Consider the following 26,522-nt stretch of genomic DNA (forward strand, 5'->3'; position numbering starts at 1 on the left):
TTTAACAAAAAGAAACCTGCTGCTGCTGAATTATTTCCATCCACCAATAAATGCATTCATGGATACATTGTGAAAATTTGGAATGGTACAAAGAAGAACACACTACACAGTAATGGAATGATATTACACACAACATCAAATCATGCCCCATCACACAAATGGCTGAATCTTACCTTCTTCTGACATATAGCAGAAATTTCAGCTGTAAGGGGAAGGCATACAAAACATGAACACAAAGTGACGGTCTTTGTGGTTTACTACGGCAGCCACGGGAAAATGGACATCCTGCAAGGAAGTCTCTGGGCTCAGCTTGTGCTTCCAGGTACTACTGAAACCCCTAAGCCTGCACAAGTTAGGACACTGTACACTTAGACCCGTGGCTATTTCTGCTTTGAAATGTAGTAACAGCCTTGGTGCATTAAGTGTGGTGTGCTCTGCACCCCATCCACCTTCTGCTTATGCTTCTGCCTCACAGACAGCCTTATAAAGCACAACTTGTACCCACGGCTGTGGTATGCAGGAGACATGGCTCAGGTGGGCCAGCACTGCTTGGGAAAGCTCTTGGCATAACAGAGTAGTGAATATAGATTAACAATGCCAAAGCAGCCACTACGTCTGGCCCATAATTTCAGAGTGAAATGTCTGCAGATTCAACCTGTAAGCAGTAGCTATTTGATCTGTTGCCCTGGCAACATATGACTCAGTAAGTTTAAGGGGCTGATTAAGAAGATGTGCTTCCCTTAAGTAAACAAAACATTTTTTATCTGGGTAATATTTCAACTAAAAGCAGACAGCAAGAAAATCTCAACTGCTTAAGAATTTTCAGTTTGCAAGGCAAAGAGAGAGGCAGTCTTCATTCTGTCCCTGGAAGAGTTATTTTAGATAATATGCTGATGAGTCTATCAACACACTTTGTCTGCATTCTAGTAGATTACAATATATCAGGTTTTCTTACTGGCCAAGGGACAAGAATTAGATGAATGATCAGATCATCAAAAATATTTTCTGTCCTTTTCTGATATCATTTGCAGTTTCATTTTATAGATTTTCAGCAGCTTTTAGAGCTTTCAAATCAGACCCATGCTACTGGAAGAACTAGACCTATTTTTTGGACAGCACCGTGGGACACAAATACTTCTTAAAAACTTGGCTCCAATTGTGAATGCTTCAAGATTTGAAAATCTCTTCAATTGTCTCTTTTTTCTCACACCTAAAGAATAGCATTAATATTTCAGATGGAGGATCAGTCAATTCTTCATACTTTAAGGACATTAAGCAGCATTAAGTACAAACTACCTTAAACCAAAAAAAAACCAAACCACCCAACACTTTTGAAACTTTTGAACAGAATGCAGCAGTCCAAGTAATACAGTATGGAGAAATATCAGCATAGCTTTGTACAATTATGATTAGTTTGTACCTACACTTAAAATATCTCTTACCTTGTGGCAGAAGAACATCAATCAACCATTCACTGTGATCCCTGTAAAAATGTATTTATAATTAGCTTTCTTTTTATACATATATATATCTATATATATATATACATGGATTTAATTTTGCACAGAGGAAATTTAGATAAATCAATGTGGTAGGAATGCCATTATTCTGAAGCTGCTTTTTTCAAATGTAATTTTATAAATTGCAGACTGATTTACATTACATCTCTTTGTTGTGCTGTCTTATTGTAAATTACCACTTTGATGACGTTGGTCACCATGTTCAAGGTTTTCAAAAATTATTTTTGAGACCTAAATTTATCAAATTAAAAGAGAGTGTGTTCTGAAAGTCTGACAGCAAGAAATGGTAGTGAGGAAAAACAGATGAACATAAAAAAGAAACTAAACCATCAGTACTGTTTTCTCTGTGTGTCCTTAGAAGCTCTGCTTTACCAAATTCAATTACTTTTTCTTGCAGCTTTAATTCAATGATGACTTAAAAACCTAGATGTAATTGCTTTTCCCACAGCCAGTGTGATTTAAAGTTGTCTGAAACTGAGGAGAAAAACACTCCTTTAGGTTCTGACCTATCTGTAACCTTGTCCATTTGAAGTAATGACTGGCACTGACTGTAAGTATCAGTAGATTTTGTATACTGATGCAAACCAAAGTAGCAATTTAAAGGTAAAAATGTCAACCAAAAATTAAAACAAAGTGAGGTTATTTTATTTCAGGGTACATTCCTTCCAAATACTGGCCAATTCTGTATCAATTTCCTTGATCTCTGCCGCTTCATGTTGTATCTTAGAGACTAATCAGAAATACATGTTACAAAACATCAGTGAAAGCTCTGTAAAATAATAGATACTTCACTATAATGTTCAGTTTTAAATGACAACTAACGGATGAGGACAAAAAAATGTTTCATAAGCATAAGCTGGTTCATTAATGAGGTTTCCCTATTGTAGTCAATGCATCCCACAGTATCTAGTCTTTCAGACATCTCAAATTAAAAGCACCATTTAAGGTAGGTGCAAATGCTCATCATGTGTGGTAAATATCTGTAATCTTTATTCATACTGAGTGGCAGTGTGCTCCTTATCTTTCAACAGGCTTACCTATATGAATTATATGCTAATCATACTCCAAAAAAGCAAAACTCCAGAGTTCTGGAGTCTGACAATATTTATAATTTTCCAGCTCATGGTTTACCTACCCTGCAATTCTTTGGCTGCATTCTTCACAAAGATACAGGGGAGGTGGCTTATCACCCAAAGCCACAGACAGGGATGGGTCAATGCACATCTGAAACATGGAGAGGGAAAAAGATTAACATATCTGTTTATTGAAGCTTGCTGAAAAGTTCAACATGTTAATGCTAGGACATAAAATGTAACACAGCTTTGATATGTGCTAAGAGCATTTAGTAATAAAAGAAAATACTCGGTATCTGGCATACAAGATCTGAAACTATTTCTAACAAAGACAGGGATGTGAGAGCCTGTAAAAAAAATAGGACATATTGCAGTACCAATATGATCGCTTTCTGAAAGACGAGTATGTTTTGTTATATATCACATCACATATTCTCTATATGCTGCTACTTTCTTATCCCCAAAGAGACAGCACTTAGAGGATCCATTGTTTAGGACAAGGTAATGGAAAGGTCTAGATTTTTCTATCTCAAAAATGCCTCTTCCAGCAAAATCTAATTTTCAGTCATCGCAGTTTTCAATTCTAGAGCACAACTGCAGTGACAGAACAAAGACTCACAGTTCCCTTGGCAACAGAGATCCAGACTTTGTCTTGCATTAGCTTTTATCCTTTCACATAAGTCAATTACAGAAAACAGTTACAGTTAACAGCCAGTTCCATACATACTTGTTCAAGTATTTTGTATTACAAAGGAAACACTGAACGCTGTATCTTAGCCACTGATCACTATTACTCCATTGGAGTGCAAGATTTATAAATAAAGACAAATACATTTTGAATTTTTCTCATCATTGCTAACCAAATCATCTCTTTAGGACACAACAGACTGCATTTTTCTGAGTGATGACTGATCAAAATTGATTCTGTCAAAATTAGGTTAACAGATCACTCAAAAATACTCAAGTACTTAATCTGCAAAGCTTTAAACTGTACTTTTTAAATATTTTGCTCTATTGTGTTATTAGCCTGGAACTAGTGACCACTACAACATGAAGGAAAACCTTTCAGCATTTTTCCTGTGAGAGAGGAATCATTGAGAATGACTGGAGTGGGCAGGAAGGTGGTCCCTTGCAAGACTTTCAAGATAAGTGCCATCATTATGTCCTATCACAGCCTGTGGAAAAGGCTCACTGCAGAACCCTCTGACTAAAGAAATTATATTAGTGTGCAAATCAATGCCAGGAAAACTGGTTGTACCTACATATTTAACTAGATACAAATTAATTAATCAGTACATCTAGCTGCAGTATGTTCTGGACTTGGGCTGTTATTCTTGCCTCTGCTATCAAATTGTTCTATGAGCCTGGTCAAAGCTTTTTCATTTTTACTATGCATGTAAACAGAAAAGATACTATTTACCTTCCTCAAAGAGGGCTGCAGGAAAGGTAAGTAAAGCTTTGTTGCTATTTGCTTTAGGACACATTCCAAGCAGAGGATCATAACCAGGGTAGGTGCATTGTATGAGCTCAATCAAGATACCAAGGTGAACACGTACCTACATAACTGAAATAATGTTTCTTGTATACAGTAATATTTGTGTACATATTTATATATATTTATATATATATATATGTGTGTGTGTGTGTGTGTGTGTGTGTGTGTGTGTGTGTGTTCAGGAAAATATTTACATGGATTAGCTTAGAATTTTATAAAGTACTCTACAACCATCGCCATGTTTAATTTCAAGATTTCCCACAGTAGTTGCAGGAAAAACCTCATCTTGCTTTAGGCAGCCAAATAACACATTCACAAAGGTGTGGCCCCTTGGTGCCAACAGGCTTTGCTGCTCCTTTAGCACCTGCTTTTGGTCACCTGCACAGCACCACAGCACATGGCTGGGGTCAAAGTAGAACCTCCCCCTCCCCAGAGCTGGGTTTGGCCCCTAAAGTAACAGCAGTACCTTCACAGCGGGTTTGTTAATCGCATTATGGCATTCAATGTGCTGGCAATGAATAGGATTCCAGGCTGCAAAACCAAAACATGGCTGATTAGTAAATGAGAAGAGATATTTACATTCTTTGTGTCTAGTGGTCTCAATTGAGAACAAGATCCTCTTGTACTAAGCACTATACAAATATGAGTATGATACAAATAGCCATTCCTCAGGAAGCTTAATAATTACCATAAACAACCTTGAACATACAGGCCTCCTGAATTATTTAGAATGTAATTTAAATGAACCATGGATTCAGTGAGAAAATGAAAAAAGTAAGTCGCAGACATTCCTGTTGCAGACACTTCTTGATCTCACTAGCATCTTGAAATAATTAACTATCCTTCCACTCCAGGAGCAAGATGGTAGGAGTAGCTGAGTAAATTCAGTTACTTTCCCAGGCCAAATGCAAACACAGCTGAGACAAAGGAAAACTAGTCCAGTGACAGAAGGAGACTTAGCTGTGTAATGACAAGAAGTAAACGACAAAGGGATGCTCAAATGGCATCACTTGGATGCTCTACAGGACGCCCCCAGGTCAAAGTACCATGCAACTGCAGATAATACTCATCCCATTCTGGGATACATTAGCAAAAAACTTACATATAAGGGAAAAAACCCAGTCTATCCAGTACTAGTAACAGTTCAAAAAGAGTACTATCATGATTAGTTTACAGACCTGTTTGCATGGAAGAAGTGATGCAGAGCAGTACATGAAGAATTTCTTTTTTTTTCTAAACAGTCAAGAAAATTTATCAACCCTCCAATAGAAGGCTTTAGAACAGATCAGACAACTTCTACCAGGAACATTCAGACTGCACTTGAGTTGATCTAGGGGTCTTCTAAGGTTTCTTCCAACCCTTCATTTTCCTAATTTAAAATGTCACATTCTGGTCCAGAAATGTTAAAAGTTAACAAAACCTATGTCATATGACAGAGATTAACTGAAACAGGTTGAGACAGACAAGCAGGAAAAGCAATGAGTTGTTGCTGGACAACAACTTCTCTTGCCCCTGTAGTAGCACTGTCCCATCAGTATCTCTGGGGAGTCTGGCAGACAGAGAACTTTATACCAAGCACCTACTCCAGCTGCATTCCTGACTTTGTCCCCCATTTTCATCCTATAATCAACCTTGAGAATGAATCCATTCTACTAACTGCACCTGACATCACATGACTTGATTTTCGACAGTAACAGCCAGATAAGAAGTCTTAGCAACAGCAGCAGTGTTAGCAGCTGGCACAACAAAAGCAACCAAAGCAATAACTGAAAGGAACATAAACCAGAACTGCTGGGAGGCCCAGGCAGCAGTTTCACAGACTATTTGTTACAAACACAATATTTAGTTCTTCTCCTGTTCAGGTTTAGCTAATATTGTGAGTAAGATAACCTATTTACTAGCCATGATCTGAGTTTTTGTTTTTCGTAACATCTTTTGAAAAATGCAGATAAATGGATAATGCATATTGTTATGAAAGTACAACTTATCAAACAAAAAAGAGTCGCAATATATCACAAAACCGTAAAAATGTGACTTTAACACTTCTCATAATTTATTTATTTTGGCTTATACAAAACCAGATGCACTGACCTGTGTACTGAAGTCCTCTGTACTCACTGATTGCCCCAGGGGGCTTTAAATTGGGCCAATAGTGAAATAACATTTGTACTGCTGGAGGTTTAACTTGAGATGGTCCATAGGCTATTACATATAGCAAATCCTAAGGAAAGACATGTACAAAATGTTTATTTTTTCAAGGTAACACACCACAATTCAGGATATTGTACTTCTGTTCAAAGATAGCTGAACACACAAAATTAACACATTTCATGCCCTAAGAAACTTCCTTTGTATGCTCTTAGAGACAAGATTAGATGACCAACTTGAATGCTTCTGAGTTTAATCAGAGCATGCAACAGCAACTACCCATCCCACAGTGCTATCAACATGTCAAACATGATGTCAAACATGAGTAGATCAGTCTCCAATCCTGGGCCAAATCCTATTTCTTTATCACAAATTCTTTATCACTAATTCTCTGTCTAGTCATGGAGCAAAGAGGTGAGATAGAGATAAATAAACCAGATTTACAGCAGATTCAGACAATAATACAAATATTTCTTGTAAAAGTCCAGTCCCACATGAACTGAGAAGCCTGCTCATTATTAAAATTTCCACTCACTGGAGCCACAACCACAGATTACTTAGGAAACAGAGCTCTGTCCTATACAACATGGAACTGCCTCTAAACTAAAAATTAGAGGGACCTTCCTCTCCATAATCCAGAGGGAGAACTAGAAATAAAGATCATTTACAACCTCTTGGCATACAGTCAGTTCAATTTTCAAGCCATCTGGTTTTTATTACTACCCAAGCACAGTAATTTCCACAAAGTATATATGATCATAAACTTACTTTCCATACTTCTTGCTTATATTTCATGAGACATTCCAGTAATTGGCAATGATACACTGAGAGAGAAAAGACAACATAGACTTAATATGGACAAGGAAACTCAGGTTAAAGAAGTGATGTAATCAGCTGATAGGCTTTGCTTTGTCCATCCAAAACTCTATGCCTCATTCAAACATTTTTTATTTTAAAGGGCTTGCTAAAGAATCAATGCCCTGAGAGTCATAACAAAATATAAGAAACTGAATATTAGTAACTTCTTTCTGTCAAGAAATGCAGGAAGATGATTACCATGAGGGTACAGCTTTTTGCACAGCAATGGAGATCTTTTTCAAACACATCTAGTTGAAAAATACCTGCTGATTCACTAAAACTTTGTCCCTCTGTCACAATGTAAATGGGAATTTCATCATTCATCTTGAGGCAGCAATGGAAGTCACATGTAACTATTATTTCCACATATACAAAAGGCTATAGGAGCCACTCTGCATCAAACAAACATGAGAGCCGAGTGAACTACTTTACATGTCTGACTTCCCAAAAACCACAAGGCAACATTTTTCTCTGACGGTTTGAACACAGAAATTACAAAAAAAACAAAGACAGAGCATTTAATGAAAAAAACCTGACTTCTGCAAGCAGCTTTTAAAAACGGTGTTCTGCTTTTCTTTACCTGTATAAAGCAAGTTAGGATGATGTGACACCCCTCACAGAATGCAGTGTGGGGTTCCTCCATACACACACCATCTACCCATCCACATAAGACAGGAGATAGTTGACAGCTGATGATCATGCAATGCAACAGCTCACTGGGGTTCAATACTGTTTCAATCTGGTTATGTCATCCCAATGATTTAATGGGGACTGCCTCACTTTTGCTTAGATACTCGTAATTACGTATAACTTCATTATAGTTTCATTAAGTCTGCAGCCAACATTACCTGTCTTCTTTAGCAAAATAGTACCAGCTGTGAGTTCAGTGATATCTGAATCATAGTGTAAGACAGTTACTATGAATTTCTGTAGTCAAGGTAAATGGTATTTCTTTCCAACAGTGACATTAGATATATCAACATGTCAAACATGATGTCAAACATGAGTAGATCAGAGTCTCCAATCCTGGGCCAAATCCTATTTCTTTATGACAAAGCGATCTCTTGTCTACATAAGGATTATTTCCAGCATGATGTCCAGAAATCTCAGGTTTGATATAACAAATCATTTTTCATCCTGTGCTGGGAAAAGACAGTTTTTTCCCATAATGAAAACTTTTCTGATTTCCTCTGACAATACTTCTTGACAGTTTCAGAATGAATGATACCATGCTGCATGTTTACACATACCTGGGTTTGATGTGTACTGCATTGCAATCATCAGCATTGATGATGCAGACAGATTGACATGTGCTGGAACACCTTCTCTTTTTGAAGATCCCACTTAAAAGAAAGGAAAAAATAAATTAATTTTCTATTTTAACAGGAAAATCAGGTGAGAATAGCACGTAACTGATTCCAACTCAGGCAGATAAAATTCCTAAGGTGCCATATCATGTAATGAAAACAAAGCAAAAAAAAAAAAAAAAAAAAGTGGAAGAGAAAGATGCCCAGGTACTGATTCACAGACTGCGTGCCAGGTTTTCCAGATCAGTGCAACTTCATCCCTAAAACTGCATCAACCAGTTGTCTTCTCAGGCCCTCTCCTTCAGAACCCACAGACTAGTTAAAATAGCATCACTTGTACAGCCAAGTGCACCTAGGCCTTGGATTGTATGAAGGGCAAGGAAGAACTGGAGAGGAAAATGGAAAGCCTGCTGCTGAGGCATGCTGAGGAAGGGTTGGGGCTGGTGATAGCTGCTGGTGCAGGGCACAGATTACTCCTCAGGGAGCATCTGCTAAGAGCTCAAGTTACAGCTGCAAACCAGAAACATCAGTCCCATGGTTATGTGAACTGTGCTGAGATAATGATGAACAGCAGCACTGACAATCTTTCACCTCAGAATCTTTTAGCTCACACAGAAAGTGGCTGGAGTTCCTCCTGGTCTCTCAGGAAGTGGGTTACTATTAAATGCAATATATTTAGGAAAACCCTGCAGAACTTTTACATGGCAACATGGCTTTGAAGGCAAGCTCCTACAAAGAGATGTCACAAGTATCTTTCCACCCTCACAGCACTTCCCCAAGCCTGGCTGCCAGGACCCAAATACCAAGCATTTGGGATAGAAGCACAGAACTGTAGCTACCAGCTCAGTGAGCTGTTTTCATCCCTCCCATCTGGCTCTCCAACTGCTTAGACAATCTCTTGCATCCTCCCTTTTGGTTTGAATCTGAACTAAACGCTAAGGGAAGGAAAGGTTCTGCACTTGCCTTGCAAAGGAGCATATAATTCCCAGCAGGGAAAGACAAGGAGACTAATTAAAAGAACTTTCAAACAGAAATGAAGGAGTGAAGAGAAAATGGAGAATTTCTTCCTTTCTGTTCTCCCATGACCCAATATTACTACAGATCTCTTCACTGCACTTCATTAATTCATTTTTTTTTTAATCTTTTCCACACATCTAAGCACCCCCAAATTATTACAGGAAGGTGTATTTTTATGGGTTTAAATTGAAAAATACTTGGCAGCTCTAACTGGGCAATTAAATATAGCCATCAGCAAAAAAGTAGGACACAATACTAGATTAGTAAATATAAAAAGCAGCAGACTGGTTTCATACAGAAATCTCACCAAAACTGATAGAGAAAAAAGCCAGCATGACAAATGCAAATGCAAGGATGCAATCTCTATCAGGGCAGTTGGAACAGCATCTATTTAAGTAAACCAAGGATTCGACTCATCCAGTTATTCTGAGGTACAGTTCTAAAGATCTGAGGAGAGACAGGATAAGTCACCACACTCATCTGTTCTTTAACAGGATACAGCACTGGGAAAAGAAGTTGCTTAATGCAAAATTCTGTTCTTAACACAAAGAGGACCTATTGCACATACATATTAAATATATCTTAGCAATTTCAATTTGCACATTGTCATTAGACGTGTCAGAGTTAATAGAGAAAACCTCACTAGAATGTACTAAAAATGAATATTTTACATGGGAAATCTGAGGTCCAGAAGAGTTAGGGAACTTTTCCAGATCATTGACTGGTCAAATCAGAAAATAATGGTGATACATTTGCATTAAATATTAATATCAAAACACTGGACTATACTTCTTTCAGCATCTTCTGCATGGTTAAATGACATTACTCTTGATCTCTGTACAAAAGTTGTTCATATTTTCCCAAAAAGAATTGGGAATATAAAGATAAGGAAGAGACATTCTCACAAAATCACAGATGGTTGATGTTAAAAGGGACTTCTGGCCATCATCTTGGCCAACCCCTCTGCTCAAAGGCAACTACAGCAGATCTCCAGGAAAAATTGTGTTTTGAGCATCTGCTAGAATGGAGAATCTGCAACTGCTCTGGCAAACTGTTCCAGCGTTTGGTCACACACAGTAAAAAGCCTGTTGGTTAAAACTGACCTAATATTGACCATAATGATTCTCTCTGCAGAAAATGGTTACGTTTCTCATTACTGCTGAAGTCCTATTTAGCTTTCTGTCAGGTACATGGACAAGCATTCAAGATCCACACTGTGCAGGGACTACGACATTAAATAATCATGTGACATCTCCATGGAGGGGAAGTAAAAAGAAAAAAGAGGAAAAAAAGGCAGGGACCATCAGATTCAGTCCTAACTGTTATGGATAGGAGACATTACAGGCAGAGTCATTTAGTACAGAACTTAGAGAAAAAGTGCCAAAAACACAGAAAGGGAGAAAATAGAAATTCACCACAACATCATCACATTGAGAAAAATCATACTCGTACATCCAGATCTGTATCTATGCAAAAATTATGCATGTTGCTATTGCATTTATTATTTCAGGAGCAGTCTGTCCAATTGATTCTGTATTCAAAAATTCCACAGCTGGCACTGAAAGTTCTAGGAGTCTGAAAACAGTGATTTTTTAAAATAAACATCACACTTTAAAAAAAAGGAAAAATTCACACCCAAACACCGTGTAATAAATAAATAAAAATTATAGAGCTATTTCCCATTGAAAATAGTCACAGGAAATTATTTTATGTATGTAAGAAGATTGATGTTCCATTACAATTCTGTCACAGATCAAATTTTTACTCATACAGTCTGATACTATTATGTGCCAAGACAGAACAATAACTAGAATGGGTTCTACTTACATATAGCCATAGGCAGAAAAGATGTGCTGAGATACTCTATAATATCCTTGTGCAGGAATGGAGGAAAGGTAGCTAATGTTGAAATCATTGTATAAGGTAAAGTACTCAAAATATCATCACTGAGAAAAGGAAGTAAGCATGTAGTAGTGTAAAAAATTGATTGGCCAAGATCTGTTGAATAAAATGAAAGAAATATAGAATCATTACAATGAAAATGTAATTATTACTATGTACTTTCTTGTTTACTAATCTAAAAAATTAATTATATTTTAATTCTAGCTTTTCTCTCAAAGTAATTTGGGAAGATAATCACTGTAGACAAGTGAGTCCACCATCAATTTTTAAGTCCCTCCTAAATGGAAGGAAACAGCTGCTGAACACTCCTCCAAAGAGTCTGAAGAAAATATGAAAGCTACAGTCTATAAAATAATCAGTTAAAATCAGTGTTGATATTAATCATATGGTGAGTAACATATGATGGCTTGAATTTAAGCAGAGCTGTTATTAGAATCAGAATTTCAAATGCACATTATATTGAAGGCCAGATTTTGCAAAAAGCATTCTAGTCTTTATCAGTCCTATTAAAATAAGAACTTTATCTTAATTACTTTCAAGAGTTCTGCAAAGTATCTCACATATATTGACTACAGGAAGTGTCACTGTATTTTTCAAACCACATGTGATTAAACTACAGATCTTGATTTCCAGGGAAACCATTGAGGCTAAAAGTGGCCAGAGCTTAAAAGGACAGAAATATTTATCAAGATTATCTATACTTGTTCTAATAAATCATATTGTAACTCGTTGGAAAGGATACTTAATAACTGTGCAACATTACAAGATCTAAAGGGAAGGCATAGTTTATTGTTTATCTGGGCACTGTGGAATAATCTTTATACTCTCTCCCAAATGAGAAAGTGAGCTGGTGCCTATAACCCTCTGACAAAGGTTACAGCACTCAATGAAGCCTGAGTATGAACCTGTACGATGACCCAAAGACATCAGGAGGCTTTCCTCCTGCATTTGTTAACTATTCCCCAGCCTTAAACACATTGCACACAGGCTTTCAGCCTCACCTGTATAACTGTCTCTGTAAAGCACAGATTGATCTGTAGCTGTCAACATTCTGGGGCACAGCAAAAATTAAAACTGGCAGCCCAATTCAGTGGTTCTGGCCAGCCTCCTGTGCAAGAGCCTAACAAGACCCTCAGTGCTACAGAGTTCTTCTCCTGCATACATTCACCAGCTAAATACACTCTTTTACAACCTGATCAGGCCAAAGCTCAGGATTGCCTTGCACAGCAGTTGTACTTACCCAAACAATATGGATTGCTCTGATAAAAAAATACATTATTCTTTTAATCAATTACTAAGCTGAGGAAGAAATAAATAACAAGTTGTATTGCAAAATTTGATTCTCTGCACACAAAACATACATAGAAAACAGCAAGCCATCTCCCCTTGCCCCAAGGATGAGTCAATCAAATTATTCCTGGCACATATTTATCTAAAATGTTCTTAAAAACCTGCAAGACAGTTCACTCCTTTTCCTGTCAATTCATCCTAATGCTTAATCATCTTTATCATATAAAAATCATTTTCATTAAAAAAAAATTCCATTGCTGCTATATAAGTGTCTTACTTCTTATCCTGGTCAACTCTAACAACAAATAGATTGATTTGATTTATTTCTCCTCACAGCAACCTTTACATATTTTCATATGATAATCACATCTCCCTTCCATTTTTCTCTAAGCTAGATAAACCAATTTTTTTCTGGTTTTCTCTCACTGCTCACATTTTCTAGATCTCAAATCATTCTTGGGGGTTTTTTTCCTGGATTCTTCACAAATAGTACACGTTTTTCTTGAAGCTAGATGGACAAATCTGAAAATTTTACTCCAGCTGAGGCTTAATAGGGCTGTTAGAATAATAAACATAATGTTTTGGGTATTCATACATAAAAAAATGTTTACACATTGCTAGAATAATATTTGTATTTTAGTGATTTATGGTCTTCTCAGATCTACTGTTAACACTCAGAGCTCTCTGCAGTACAGCTTCCAAGCTGGTATTGCCTCTTTTTCCTTTAATTTCTCTCTTAAGCATAGTATTTTACATTTCTCCTGTGGAGACACTTCAAAACAGAATGCAACTTGCCACAATTACTTGAGTCACATATCTTTCACACAAAGCACATGCTAGCAATCATCTTGATAACATCTGTAAACCCAAAGTCTATCAGTTAAGTAAAAAATTAAAACCAAAACTATTTAGTAAAAATTAAAATATTTAGTAATACTAGACCCAGCACAGCATCCTGTAAGATTTCCCACTACTTTTCCAGCTGCCAAGCCCCTTGCAATTACTCCTAGAGTGTTTCCCTTACTCAAGTGGGGATCATGTCCCAGGATTGTCTATTAGGATGTAAAATAACACAGCAACGAAAATGTGACTAGGGACAGAAAAAACACACAAGGTGAGGCACTGTGTGGCCATAAAAAAAAAAAGTTTACCCAATGTTTTTTGTTCTTTACAGCTCTCCATTGATTGTTAATCATCAGCATGTTATCTATTTAGGAAAAGAGTTTTTGATCTTTAACTCCACCACTTCTAAGAATTTAAGTTACGTCAACAAGTTGGTATCTTGCTATAGGCCCTGCATTTGCAAGATCATACCATTCATTTCCTAGTGCAGCAGTCTTGGATTCAAACATACTGCTGCCAGCTCAAAGGGAATTCAGCACTTAACAGAAACAACTTTCCTCCTGAAGAATTTCAGCAGCATTATCAGATAGACTACCATCTTCCCATAGAACTGTGTAAGTGACACATCATTGACACCACCATGGAAATTAAAATTGGCTGATACCTAGGGAGAATACTGGGCTACTGAATCCCAGTAAGGAAGGCTAACAGACTAATAAACCAGACAGATGCAGAGCAGAACTTGAGGAAAACAATACAAACACAACACAGTCACAAACCCCACTTATAGCTACTTTGAAACATAAGACAGTATTGGTTTTCTCTCAGACAGAGATGCTGCTATCTTTTTTACACAGGTGTATTTTAAAGCCATCTCAAAGCACAATTACTGTGATTTTTTCTTCAATTAGATATATACTATATTCTGTGTAGAGATGGACCTTCACCAGAACACTCAATCTGTTCATTTCTTACAGGCCAGATACACATTTGCAAGTTCTTTGTGCATTTTTAAGAGACACACCCCAAAAAGACAAACTGAAGTTATCCCAGCAGATTCAAGTTAAAAATCTGGGTATCTTTACACTCATCTGTGTAATTTTTGTTACATACAAGTGTATTTTAGTTACATACCATCAGCACATCACTAAAAATCAGACAACCTCAGAATTGAAACCCAAATCCACATTTAGCAAAAAAACATCCTTTATTTGAGAAAGACAAACAGAACACTTGGATATAAATGCATCCCAGGAGATTTGAAATCCAGATCCAGGTCAGTTTAGGCCCATCTCTTCTACTGGATATATGCATCACTCATGGATTCACAGCACTGGAATCATTCAAGGGCCTGCTTACCATGTTGCCCATGTTGTAGCAAGGGAACTAGATCCAGTAGTGTCACCAGTGTCACGTAAAGTCCTTGATAGTCCAAAGATGGGTAGTCTGATAACTGAGCATCACGACTTTGCTGGCCACGTTCAGATGGAGCATCTCGCAGGACGCTGTAAAGGAGGGAGCGAGTAACAGTAGGGTTGATGGAACTGACCTGTGGTCTTAGAGATGGGGTGAGTGGGAATGGCACAGGAAAAAGACACATGGTCATGGGCACTGTCAAATTGGAGGCATCTTGATTCTCCTTCTTCCCTGTGCGGGACAAAATGCTGTTGGGGGGACAAAGAAAAAAAAGAGACAACAAAGACACAAAGAACAGCACATTACATTGAAATGACACTATAAAACAAATAATAAAAGACCAGATACATCCCACATAAGATGCAATCACTACCAAAACCAGCATGTCTACAAATCTAGCAACCATCTACTTCCATGCTTCAAAACAAGAGAATTAAAAATTGACATCTAGGAAAATTTCATTGCATCTCATGTGTTATCTGGTTCATAAGGAGCAAAAATATAAAAATGCATGTTTCAGTGCCCTACCCATGTTTCACAGTTAAGAAAAATTCTAAGAATTAAAAGTACTTAGCTGTGTCAAAATAGGCTGGTATTTTGCTCTGAGATTCTGAGGATTTTGAGAGATTTATTTTTTCCCCCCTATAATCTTTTGAGCCAACTGACTGAAAACATGCAAAATATAGGTGTGGCACTTGCAGAAACATGTTTTAGCAAAGAATAAACATGTGTGTTTGTTAAGATAGTCTTAAAAATCACATGTTTATTGCATTAAAATAATGTCTGTATGTATTTTATGATACTGTTTCATGACCACTCACTCAGTATCATTTGAGATAATGAAGTTTAAACAGGCACATGGATTTAGAAATAATATATTTCTAAAATGTTAACTAAACTACATTTGGAAAAGTCATAAAATAATATATAGTAGATGGTCTTTAGCATATGTTTGTGAGCTAATGATAATGGTTGTTTATGTGTGTTTTTAATTTTGCCCATGTTTAGGGAGGAAACATTTTGCTTTATGAATACAAACACTCCTTGGGTAAATAAGTTACCTTCAAAAATCTAAGGGCTAAGCAAGCAAGACCAATTATGTAACTGCAGATCAGACAGTATGTTACCATACACTCCTGCTGTTACTTACGGTATTATTCAACATAACTCATTATAAACTAAAGGAGAGATAATTTCAAAAAATAAAAATAATTTAGTGGGAATCAAAATAGAGGCTATACGTCAACCAGCTTGTTATGTAGTTTTAAAAATGTTGCAAACATGGTTGTAAACATGGTAATCTAATTTATTTAAAAAATAAACCCCACTATTTTAAATAGAAATAAATTCTCACTTAAGCAGTGTTATATTTTAGTTATCAGGCAATTATAGGGTTAGTTCATAATCTCCATATGTGCCTATAAAATATAATACACCTTTTAAATATATTAACCCACACACAAAGCTTTTTCTCCTTTTTAAAGCACTTTTTTGCACCTCTCAGTCATTGGGATTTCCAAAAGTAGTTGCTGTTGGTTAAACTCTGTTCCCACAGTCAGTGTTAAACTTATAAAAGACAAGCCAAGAGCACTAAGATTTCCACTGACTGATGAAGAGCAGAATTATATCAAGAGAGAGCACTTCTGGAAACCTCTCTTCTCTTTAACAGTACATAAATCCCTACCTTATAATCACCTCAGCAAATCTTACCCCCAAGTCAATTCAGCAATTTACACAAGTAAGCCAAATTCTTGCTAAGGTGCTTATAAGAGAAGGTGAAATTCATTTGCAATAAAAACACTTTTACAAAAACAATTATTTGCCATGTGGCAACTATCACATGGCTACTTGGCTACTATTACATCACCCTTGCAGTCAGAGATGGCAGACAGTCTGTCTTACAAAAATACTTTTTTCTTTTTTTTTTTTTTCTTTTTACTGTGCCTCACATATTTGGCACATGATTTTGGTTTCTGTTACCCAATGTCCAGTAAAAGAAACATGATCACTGTCACATTTTTATCAGATTACCTAAAATCTAGTATGACTTTAAAAATTAATTATCAGAGTGCTGATTCCTTCTAATTTGCTTGATGTTCATTTGACATATTTTACAGCTTATGTTTAGAGATGTGAAGGTACTACACTATATTCCTTTCTTGTCTACCAACAGATAATACCAATTACCCATCTCTTTACTTGCCAAAACATCACTCCACGTGCACTTATTTTGAGAAAGGATATTAATCCTTTTTTTTTACACTGAGCTACATGCCCATCTCTGGATTAGATGTCAAAGCACACTTATTATATCTTGATCACAGCACCCTTTTGTTTAACAGTAATAAAACTAGATCTAAATTCCAGCTGGAACCACACCAAATTTATTTAAAAACAAATTTAAAAAACAGAATTTCATGTTTAGGCTTTTGCCTGACCCATATTTTTAAAAGGCAATAAACAGAGGAGTCAAAATTGAAAATCTGGGAAGTCCCTTAAGACCAAGATACGATTGCAATTTGCTTCTGGTTCAATTCAAACCAAGTACTGAGAATTTGGAGTATCTGCAAATTTTAACTCCAAACTGAACTTACTCCATACTGAACTTGCTCTGCAATAACGGGCAAAGCTATCAAGGCTTGTTTCAAAACATGTGTATCTTTCCTGCAAATATATCCCACAATTACTGCCTTCTCGGACAGGTTTCCTAAAATGCCTACAAGTGAAATTACATCTCACCAAGGTAGCACAACAATGACCATTAATAGCCACCATGGCATTTATAACTATGCCTCACGTAAAGTATTTTACTTAGAAATACATATGGAGAATTTTCCTCAGGAAAATGTGAAGGAACAAGCTTTTCTGCGAGATGTTTCTTAAGCTTTAGATCATTCCTCAAATGAGGGAGAAATCACTGAAAATGAGTAGGGCATGAAACAAATTCATGCTGTAATGTAAAGAAATGCTTTTCCCAAAGAGAAAATTAAAGAAGAACTAAATGAGTCAATGTGCTATGCATTGTATATGGTGATTTTATGTGATGTTTGTTATAGAAATACGGAATTTTTTTCAGTCATTCCACATCTGCTCCCCCCACCCCTGAGCTTGAAATTTATGGAGGCTGCATACAGAGCAAAGGAGCAAATTAGTCTCTTGTGCAATCATCTTTAGCCAGCAAAATAACACCACATATGAATGTGATTCAAAACAGTGGGCACATCCCACTGAAAAGAACACAGTCAGAGTGTCCATAACACGGAAAGGTAAAAGTGTAATGAACAGTAAAATTTACTTCTGTAAAACCCAATCACTATGTGGAATTTCTCCGACTATTCCTTCATTATTGCTATGACTATACATGTTCACCAAGAACTGTTTGTCCCTAACAGCCCAAATTCATTGCATATGCTCTGTGTTAAGCTAGAAAGATTATTCTCCACCATGTACTTCTATTGCTGATGTTAAACCATGTACAATGGAGTCTCAGTGTAGGAGGCAGAAAGGAGACTCAGCATGAAAAATATTCAAATAAATTTTTGAACATGCTCTTCAGAAAGGTTCTTAACCAGTCTGTTTAGTTTTAGGGTAAATCTTCCAGAGATCTGCACACAGTGGGTGGGAGTTTCCTTCTTTCCATCTGCCACACTAAATACAGGGTGTGTTGTTTTGCTTTTTTATCCATCTTCTTTCTTAGTATCAGCAAGTGTATAAAGTTACACTGGTCCTATCACAGCACTCAGCCTTTGACCCACAGTTCAAACTCCCCAGCTACAGGGGTTTAGAATCTGAATTTGACCTTGCCTGAGTATCAGAACTCAGTCCACTTAAATTTAGATCCAAGCCCTGGCATTAATTTCTCATACCCTTTTAGTTCTGAGGCTAATCAGATCCCAGATCATGAAGGACATAGCCATTTGTGTATCAGACATGAGTATCATTTCTTCCCCATGGGGTTCAGCATTACCAACAAGAGGATTTTGGTTCAGTCCCATTCTGAACATGAAATAAAAAAAATGGAGTTGCTTGACTGTGCAATTGCTGCCCTGATTTCTGATCTGCTCTCATAGTTGCTAAGTATAAAGCTATTTCAGTAAGCCCAGGAACATCACTACTCCTGGAGTTTGAAGAATTTATCAACAGGACAGGTCAGCTGTACATTATAAAAGAAGACCACAGAGTGGCAGAAAGATGTTCTGCTTTCTTTAAGCAGAACATTCTAAATCTATCCTGACCCAGGGAACTTCTGAACAAAAAGAAACATATCTCATTATAGCACTTGGTAATTACAGCTAAAAGAGAAAACATTCAGAATCAAGTCCAACATTCTTGTTTAACAGCTTAAAGGTTCCATGTATTTAAGCAAAAGCTGTCTTGTCATAAATAATCTTACTTAAATGCAATTTAAGTGTGTGTTGTACAAATAGTCCATCATAATAGCCTGATGTGGGAACAGAGACATGGTTCAGAAGTATCTTTTGTGACTCTTTGAACATTTTTCCCACTGCTCAATTCAATGAGACAAAATTTAATTTATTAACCTTCAAACAAAAAGTCCTACTGGCTGCTCTAAGTTTCTTCAACAGTCTAAATGAGGAGGGAAACAAACAGTTCTGCTCTTGAAATTTTCAAAAGTAAACAGGAGGTTTCAAGTTTGCTGTGAACAGATGTTCCACTAAAAAGTATTTCTGTCTATCTGTCTCTCCTTTTAAATAGGGTCAAGAAAATTTTGATGCATCCCAGGCTCTTTGAATGTTAGAATGAACTGTTCTCATTCTCTCAAGTTTAAATTCTTGCTTCTCAACTTGTCTATATCATAGGAGTATATGTACAAACATATGGGTCAATTGTATTTTGTTAATGTTTCCTCCTCAAATAAGGCAAATAGCTGTATTTCCAAACTACCCTTTGACAGCAGGGACAATCTTTCCAGGTATAAATCTGGAAGCTATGCATAGAAATGCAATTTGAACTGCATTCTTCTGGATGTGAAAACTAGTGCCAGGCAAAACCAGCAGATAAAATCCCCTCTGCATGGTCAAAAGCCATTTTAAAAACAAACAGGAAATATGAATCCACTAGGCAGCACTGCGGAGTGTACATTATTCCTAATAAAGTCTCACTTTTTTTCCTATTTTTTTGGAAGACAACACAGTATTTCCTATTCGTAATGTATTCTCTAGTCACATGGTATGTAGCACTATATATTATTACTAAACATTAGACTAAGTAAAAAACGTTGGATCAGAATAATCCTGATGTGTTGTTACCATCTAAATCCAGATCTGTATACAAACTTTGTCTGCTCTAAGGGACTGAACCAGAACCCAGAAGAGCTGACCCAAGCACAGTAAGAAACCAGTTCTGCTTGCTCGTCTGGCTCCACTCTGGGATTCTGAGGCACCAGGACTCTCAAGGAGGCCATGATTATACACATCTAAAACTCTATAGGTCACAAACTCCTTTCTTCACAAGTTCAGCATGTTTGTGCGTTCAGCTAAGCCGTAGGACCAAGCAAATGCATAATCAACCAAGTTTATTCTAGAATCAGCCACTCAGTAAAGGGGCTTAACTGGGCAAATTGGGCAACAGCCACTGAAGACATTCGTTCATACCATGTTTTTCTTAAATTATGCTCTGACTCTTTTTGGCTGACCATTGACCCTTTAAATCTGGCAACCAGTTCAAAGCCAATCAATATCCCCTACAATTATTTAGCTCTTTTTTCTTCAAGAGCATTAGTCAAAACTTACCTCAATAAGGTCTGAGAAAAGTATTTCAGAGTATTTGCAATGTCAGTTCCAGAGGGCACAGGGTATATGTTGTGGAGAACCCGGTTGTGGTATTCTTGAAGGTAACGGATTTTGGAAGCAACTACATAAAAGACAAAAAGAAAAACACAAAAACCTTCATTTAGGCTTTTTGCAGATTTTGACAGAGTCATGACTTTCATTTTCTTTTTTTTTTTTTTAATTTAAATATTAAACTCAAAAAACAGAAAAAAATCTCTCTGCTCATTCTGTTCTGACTGAATAAATTGTAAAAGAGTGCCAGGGAGATCACATGGAAGTTAATTTCTGCATCTGTATTAGGCAAACATAGTGCTAGCAAATTAAAAAATATATACTGCCAGTCAGCACTTTGTCCATGTCTCCAAGCATCTCAAGAGTCATTTATAATGAATGAGTCATTGGATCACAGGAGGTTCATGTGAGACAGATAAGCATTTCTACAGCCAAAGCAGAGATATAAGCTAAGACAGAGAGACCTTATGTGATTTACTGTGGGCCATACATTTACTTTATGCAATGAACTAAAGGTATGAGAAGAGCAAAGTGGCTGCTGTTTATTTGTCTTAGGAAGTGCAATCAAGCAGATAAGGGGATTTCAAATAGCAGCAGGAGGTGTGCATCTCCACTGAAACCAATTTTTGTTGTATTACAAGTAAACACTGGGTTTATTTTCTAATAGGAATCCTTGTTCAGTATTGGGAAAAAGTGATTACCCCCATAACTGCACAGCCTTACATTGCCTGTACAGCACAAGGCAGTCTCTTGTAGAGACATCTACAGACACACAGCTCTTCTTGCTCCACTCAGATTAACCAGCTCTGCTGAGACAGAGTGCAGTGGCTGGGGCAGAGGGCTGCTCAGCTGTGCTGCACTGCAGACACAGCCTCATGAAAGCACAGCTGCCTGGGAACTCTTCATCATGTTAAAAGTAACAGGCAGTTAAAAGGGGAGATGCTTCTGAATTCTTTCAGCCCTTAAGCATATGGATTATAACAGTCTTTCACTAGACGAAGATATACCTTGCTGCCCTACCGGGCTCCCTCAGTGTGGAAGATAAATCATGCTACCTAAACAAGCAATTAGTCAATTATTGGTTTTATTCTCATGGTCAAATAGCATTTATTAAACAATAAATACCATTAAGTCTTCCACTGAACAGAAAGGTACTAACTACCTGGGAGACATTGCTATGGCTCTCACTGCTGAGATAGCTGAACAGTTCATGAATTTTCTATTTTTTTCTGTGCCACTGGCAAGTTGAATGAGAAGGGGTGACATTGTACCCGTATTGCAGAAAAAGACTGATGGACAGACACCAAAAGCAAAGTGTCTGCAAATATTGTTGGAGGCTCAGCTTGAGATACTGAGAGCCATTTTGCCACTATAGGTAACAGTACACACTGGACTTTCACATCCAGAAAACAAAAGACTCCTTGAGTGGTCAGCCACACAACAAATAAGGTTTGACAATCTCAAGTCAATTATCCATAAAATGATGAACACTCAAATAATCATCAAATGAAGAAAACTGTTTTCTTGAACGCATGACAAGAAATCCAGACTTACAGCACCCAACTAAGGTCATTCTTTAACTCATTTCCTGTTGTAAGGAGGGCATTCCCCAGCTCCTGCAGCAAGTGAAGCTTCTGCAGACAAAAGTCTCCCTCATGATATTACCTGGCTTCATCACAAGGCTTTCTCCTTGAGAAAGCCCATCATGTGACGGAAGGACTGGGGTCTGTGTGAAACCAGCAAGCAAAAATGCAACCATGGACACTGTCATAATGCATATGCAAAAGCAACACACTAAAAATGCATAAGCATCTTTAATTACATTTCCTCATCTTTAAGCCTTTTACTTCACAATTAATGAATAACTAAAAACAATCATGACTTTTTCCCCTCTCCCTCAAACAACTGAAATCAGAATTACCACCACGTAGGCCTGTGGCACATGAGCAGTGCTCTGCAGGAGCTTATCCTGTGTGACAGCAGCCATAGCTGGCTTCGTGTATGGCCCCCAAACCACTGGGCCAGGAACATCTGGGCAGGATGTGTTTCACTCCACATTACAGAGGCTGAGTTGAGCAGCCCAAGACTGTTTTCCCCTTCTCATCTCACACCTCATTCTTTCTGCCCACTAATCTCAGTTTTAGTCCCAGATTTGCAGGCTGTCTCATCAGATTATTTAAAAGGTAGACATTTCTTTTAACTACCATAAAACTAATCTAGTTTGGTTTCTAGATTAAGAAAGTAATGATTTCATAAACGTATTTAGTGATGTTACTTTCTCTGGTCAGGGAAAAAAAAAGTATGAAACCAAGTATATCTGTAAAGGACACAGACTATGCAAGGCAGTACCCAATTAAGAACAATTCACAGCAAGTGCACAGATTACTGTGGCTATCATGGTTTGCTGTCAGATATCTGTAAATTAAATGGACTACAAAATGCCAAAGATTATTACACAATTCAGATCTAGATGTATTTCAGAGAGCTGTGTGCCTCCCTACAGTTACTAATTTTCAATAAAGGGCATAGGGTATCTCAAATCACTTAGAACAGCTTTTTTTTAATGAACATGAAAATCCATTCATTTTTATTAATTGGCATTGTTGTGCAATTGTATCAGGTCAAATATCAAAAGAGAAAACTTATTTATAAAGTCTAAATATAAACATTAGCTTTAAGCTAAAGGTTTCAGCCTCACTTCCCAGCTCTGTTTCCCAAAACAATGTCCATTTCAGCACAGCTTCCCACAGCACAAAGAAAATTCTGAAGGAAAGCCCCAGAGCAAAAACTTTGCCAGGATTCAAGTTACAGCAAGTGTGCAAATGGCCTAATTTTCTGAGTTTCTGAGTACCCAGAGACACACTTCAAAAAGTGATGTCACCCTGTGGAAGCACTTGGCCACCCTCATAGGGTCATCACAAAACCAAACAGGTATCTCTCTAGCATCAACACAGACTTCACTAAACTCCTCAGCCCCTGTGTAACCATTGAATGAACCTAGAGTGAAGCCATTAAGTGTCCTCAAAGATGGCCTTGGTTGCTCCACTGTCCTGGGGGGTAACAGAGCAGGCATCAGGCATTCCCAGGACATTACTTACCACAACTAAACTCCAATTACTGCTTTTTAGGGTGAAAAATAATTAATTTTCTTTGAATACTACAGAACATCTCAGGCATGCTGCAGAGTCAAGTGATCAAAGTCACTGTTGATATATCTGGTATGCAATACAAGATGCATGTGGTCACAAAAAAGAGCAGCTTCTCCAGTTAACCTCCAGAATGACACCATTTTACCTGTTGTTCACAGAACCTGCCCAAGAGCTGTGGGATTCATGATTAGACCAGCTTATCTTCTGTTCCAATCAGTGATTCCTCAGTCGCAGTGTTTCACTGATGCTCTTGGTAAACTGAGAATTCATTATGACTTGTAACTTGAGTTCTTCCCAAGACATTCTGGTTCTTGCCTGTCACTCAGTGAGGGCAGAAGCAACAACAGCGACAGCTGGGGTTTGAAAGTTTGACTGGTAGTGATGCATGCACACCAACACATCCTTGTCAGAGTCCATTACTCAAAAATTGCGGGTGAGGGAATCTTGAAATTATGTAGAGACAAAGACATTTGGTAATGCCATAAGAACTAGTCAGGGAAGCAGCCTTGGTAAAAAAAATACATTCAGCAGGTTAGAATGTACAGGATATGTCCATTAACCAAATACTCTGCCTAGAGTATCACAAAAAGGGACACTGGAAGGCAGAAAGATCTGAAATCTGGACCCGAAGTAAATCTTAAAATAGAGAGCCATAGGGACACGGTAGGCTTTGATGCAGTGTCTTGAAAAGTACAAAGGGATGAAAAGAAAAAACAGCCAAGGATAAAATACATAAGAGAAGCTCAAACAGAGCAGACCAAAAGCATTAGGAATAGAGGAACAGAGAAGACAGAATTGAAAAGAAAATGTCATAGCCAGTGCTAGGACAAAAAGTAGCACAAATTCTTCTGCATGGCAGTGTGAAGGAAGTGCAATTAATGTGCAAGTATCACACAAGAGAAGAAACAATTATAGAACTCAGGTGCAAGGTGGGGATGGAAGCAACAACAGAATGGTACAGGTCCAAACATTGCACAATTCAGGGCTTCTGCACATCAGAATATTGTGTCTCTAATTAAGATACTAGAACTCCATCTTTACAGCAATAAATTAACATTTGCAGAATATTTTTAAAGCAAGATGATCCATCATCGTAAATAAGCAGTAAACCCTAACAGAAAAGAAAAATACAGGTATTCTTTTTGTTAGATCTGTTCACCATAAGCACATATAAACACAAGGATCCTTCTCAGTGACCTGGAGGAAGAAGAGAGCAAGTCTCAGCATGCAAAGTGTCAAATCACATCACATCATCATGACAAACATCAATCCAACCTCCTGGTCCCAGACTGCATGTTCATAACCATGACACTGTATCAGGCAAGAAAGTAGCTTTGACATGGGTGACGAGCTCGACTACCCCAGTATTTTATTTTCAGCATCCCATCTGGGCTCTTGCCGACAAACCAGGTGTCATGAGAAACGACAGTGAGGAGCATTTCCACAGCCCAGATGCAGGTACCCCAACCACCATGTCATCTCCTGATGCTCTGATCAGCTCTAGCCAACATGGTGGTTACAACACCCGCGACCAAGCAGAGGCTCGCTGGCCGCGGGCAGGGGGATGCCAGCACCTGGGGGAATCCCGCTGGGACCGGGCACTGTGGCAGGGGGCCTGTAGGCAAGACACGAACACCCAGCCTACGTTCACCCGAAAGGTGAGCGGCGCGGGCAAGAAGGACAGCACGGCTCTTCTCGCTCCATCTCACTGCAAGACCACCTGCAAGGTGGCGACGCGTGCGTCACCTCTGCTCTCGCAGGTGGCTGCATCCTTCGGGACACGGCGCGGCGCCGGCAGACGGGGCAGGCTGGACCGCTCCCGCCGTGGGGCGGGGGGCGAAGCTGGCGGCCTCAGTACGAACTCTCAGCCCGATCCCTCATTTCCCCCGTCCGCTCCCCGGCGCTGCCTTTGCCGCCGCCCCGAGCTGGCCGCCCGAGCAGCGAGGAGCTCCGGGGGCTGCGGCCACCAGCAGCGGCGGCGGCTCCGGCAGAAAGAGCCAGAACGCCGGCAGCCCCCTCCCCCTGCACCGCCTGCCGGCGGCCGCCGCAGACCGCGGCAGGAGCGCGGGCAGCGCTGCCCGCCGGGGCGGCGGGCGGGCGGCGGCGGGGCAGCGCCACCGGCGGGACGGCGCCCCCGGCCGCGCTCCCTCCCCTCGGACAGACCCCGGCCCGGAGCCCGCCCGGCCCCACTCACACTGCTCCGCCTTGGTGGACATGCTGCCGCCCCGCTCTGCCCCTGGGCGCCGCGGAGCGCCGGCCCCCGGCCGCGATGGAGCTGCCGGTGCCCGCGCCCGTGCCGGTGCCGCCGCCGGTGCCGCAGGGCTGCGGGCCGGGGAGCGGCGGGCGGGCGGGACCGGGCGGGAGCGCGCTTAAAGGGGCAGCGCGCCTGGCGGCCGCGGCAAACACCGCCCCGGGAGGGACGGCGTGCGAGACGGGACGGGGAGCGCGGCACTTGGGATGCGATGTGCCGGGGCGGCCCTGGGGCACCTGCCCCACCGGCGCTGTGGCCCCGCCGAGGTTGTCGCAACGTCGAGTTGGGAGCTGCCGAGCCGGAGGACCTTGATAAACGCCGGCGGTGTCCCCGGGGGCCGCCAGGGTGGCCGGGGCTGCGGAGGGGCGGGCGGGGGAGCTACACTGAGCGAGGACAGCGCTGGCGGCACTGCCAGCAGCTGTGCTGGGGATCCGTGTGATCCCTGGCGT

General features: G+C 39.2%; 1 protein-coding gene across 7 annotated transcripts in view; it reads right to left on the bottom strand.

Moving 5' to 3' along the window:
- UNC79 (unc-79 subunit of NALCN channel complex) overlaps positions 1–26,138 on the bottom strand; it is a 106,604-nt gene extending 80,466 nt beyond the window's left edge. For 4 of the 7 annotated variants that reach the window (XM_021541308.2, XM_021541310.2, XM_077783979.1 and 1 more), the window contains exons 1-11: positions 26,017–26,138; positions 20,623–20,743; positions 14,813–15,117; positions 11,246–11,416; positions 8,345–8,437; positions 7,005–7,060; positions 6,180–6,309; positions 4,555–4,619; positions 2,656–2,744; positions 1,443–1,483; positions 174–202 (exon numbers count right to left, since the gene is read on the bottom strand). In XM_021541308.2, the coding sequence (XP_021396983.1) occupies positions 174–202; positions 1,443–1,483; positions 2,656–2,744; positions 4,555–4,619; positions 6,180–6,309; positions 7,005–7,060; positions 8,345–8,437; positions 11,246–11,416; positions 14,813–15,117; positions 20,623–20,743; positions 26,017–26,038 (1,122 nt within the window). In that variant the 5' untranslated portion in view covers positions 26,039–26,138. Of the gene's footprint in view, positions 1–173; positions 203–1,442; positions 1,484–2,655; positions 2,745–4,554; positions 4,620–6,179; positions 6,310–7,004; positions 7,061–8,344; positions 8,438–11,245; positions 11,417–14,812; positions 15,118–20,622; positions 20,744–23,967; positions 25,618–26,016 lie in introns of those variants that run through there. The other 3 variants (XM_021541314.2, XM_021541311.2, XM_021541313.2) reach the window with 3 other exon arrangements.
- Between the last annotated feature and the right edge of the window lie 384 nt (positions 26,139–26,522).

The sequence above is a fragment of the Lonchura striata genome, chromosome 6, assembly GCF_046129695.1.
Source record: "Lonchura striata isolate bLonStr1 chromosome 6, bLonStr1.mat, whole genome shotgun sequence".
Classification (NCBI taxonomy): domain Eukaryota; kingdom Metazoa; phylum Chordata; class Aves; order Passeriformes; family Estrildidae; genus Lonchura; species Lonchura striata.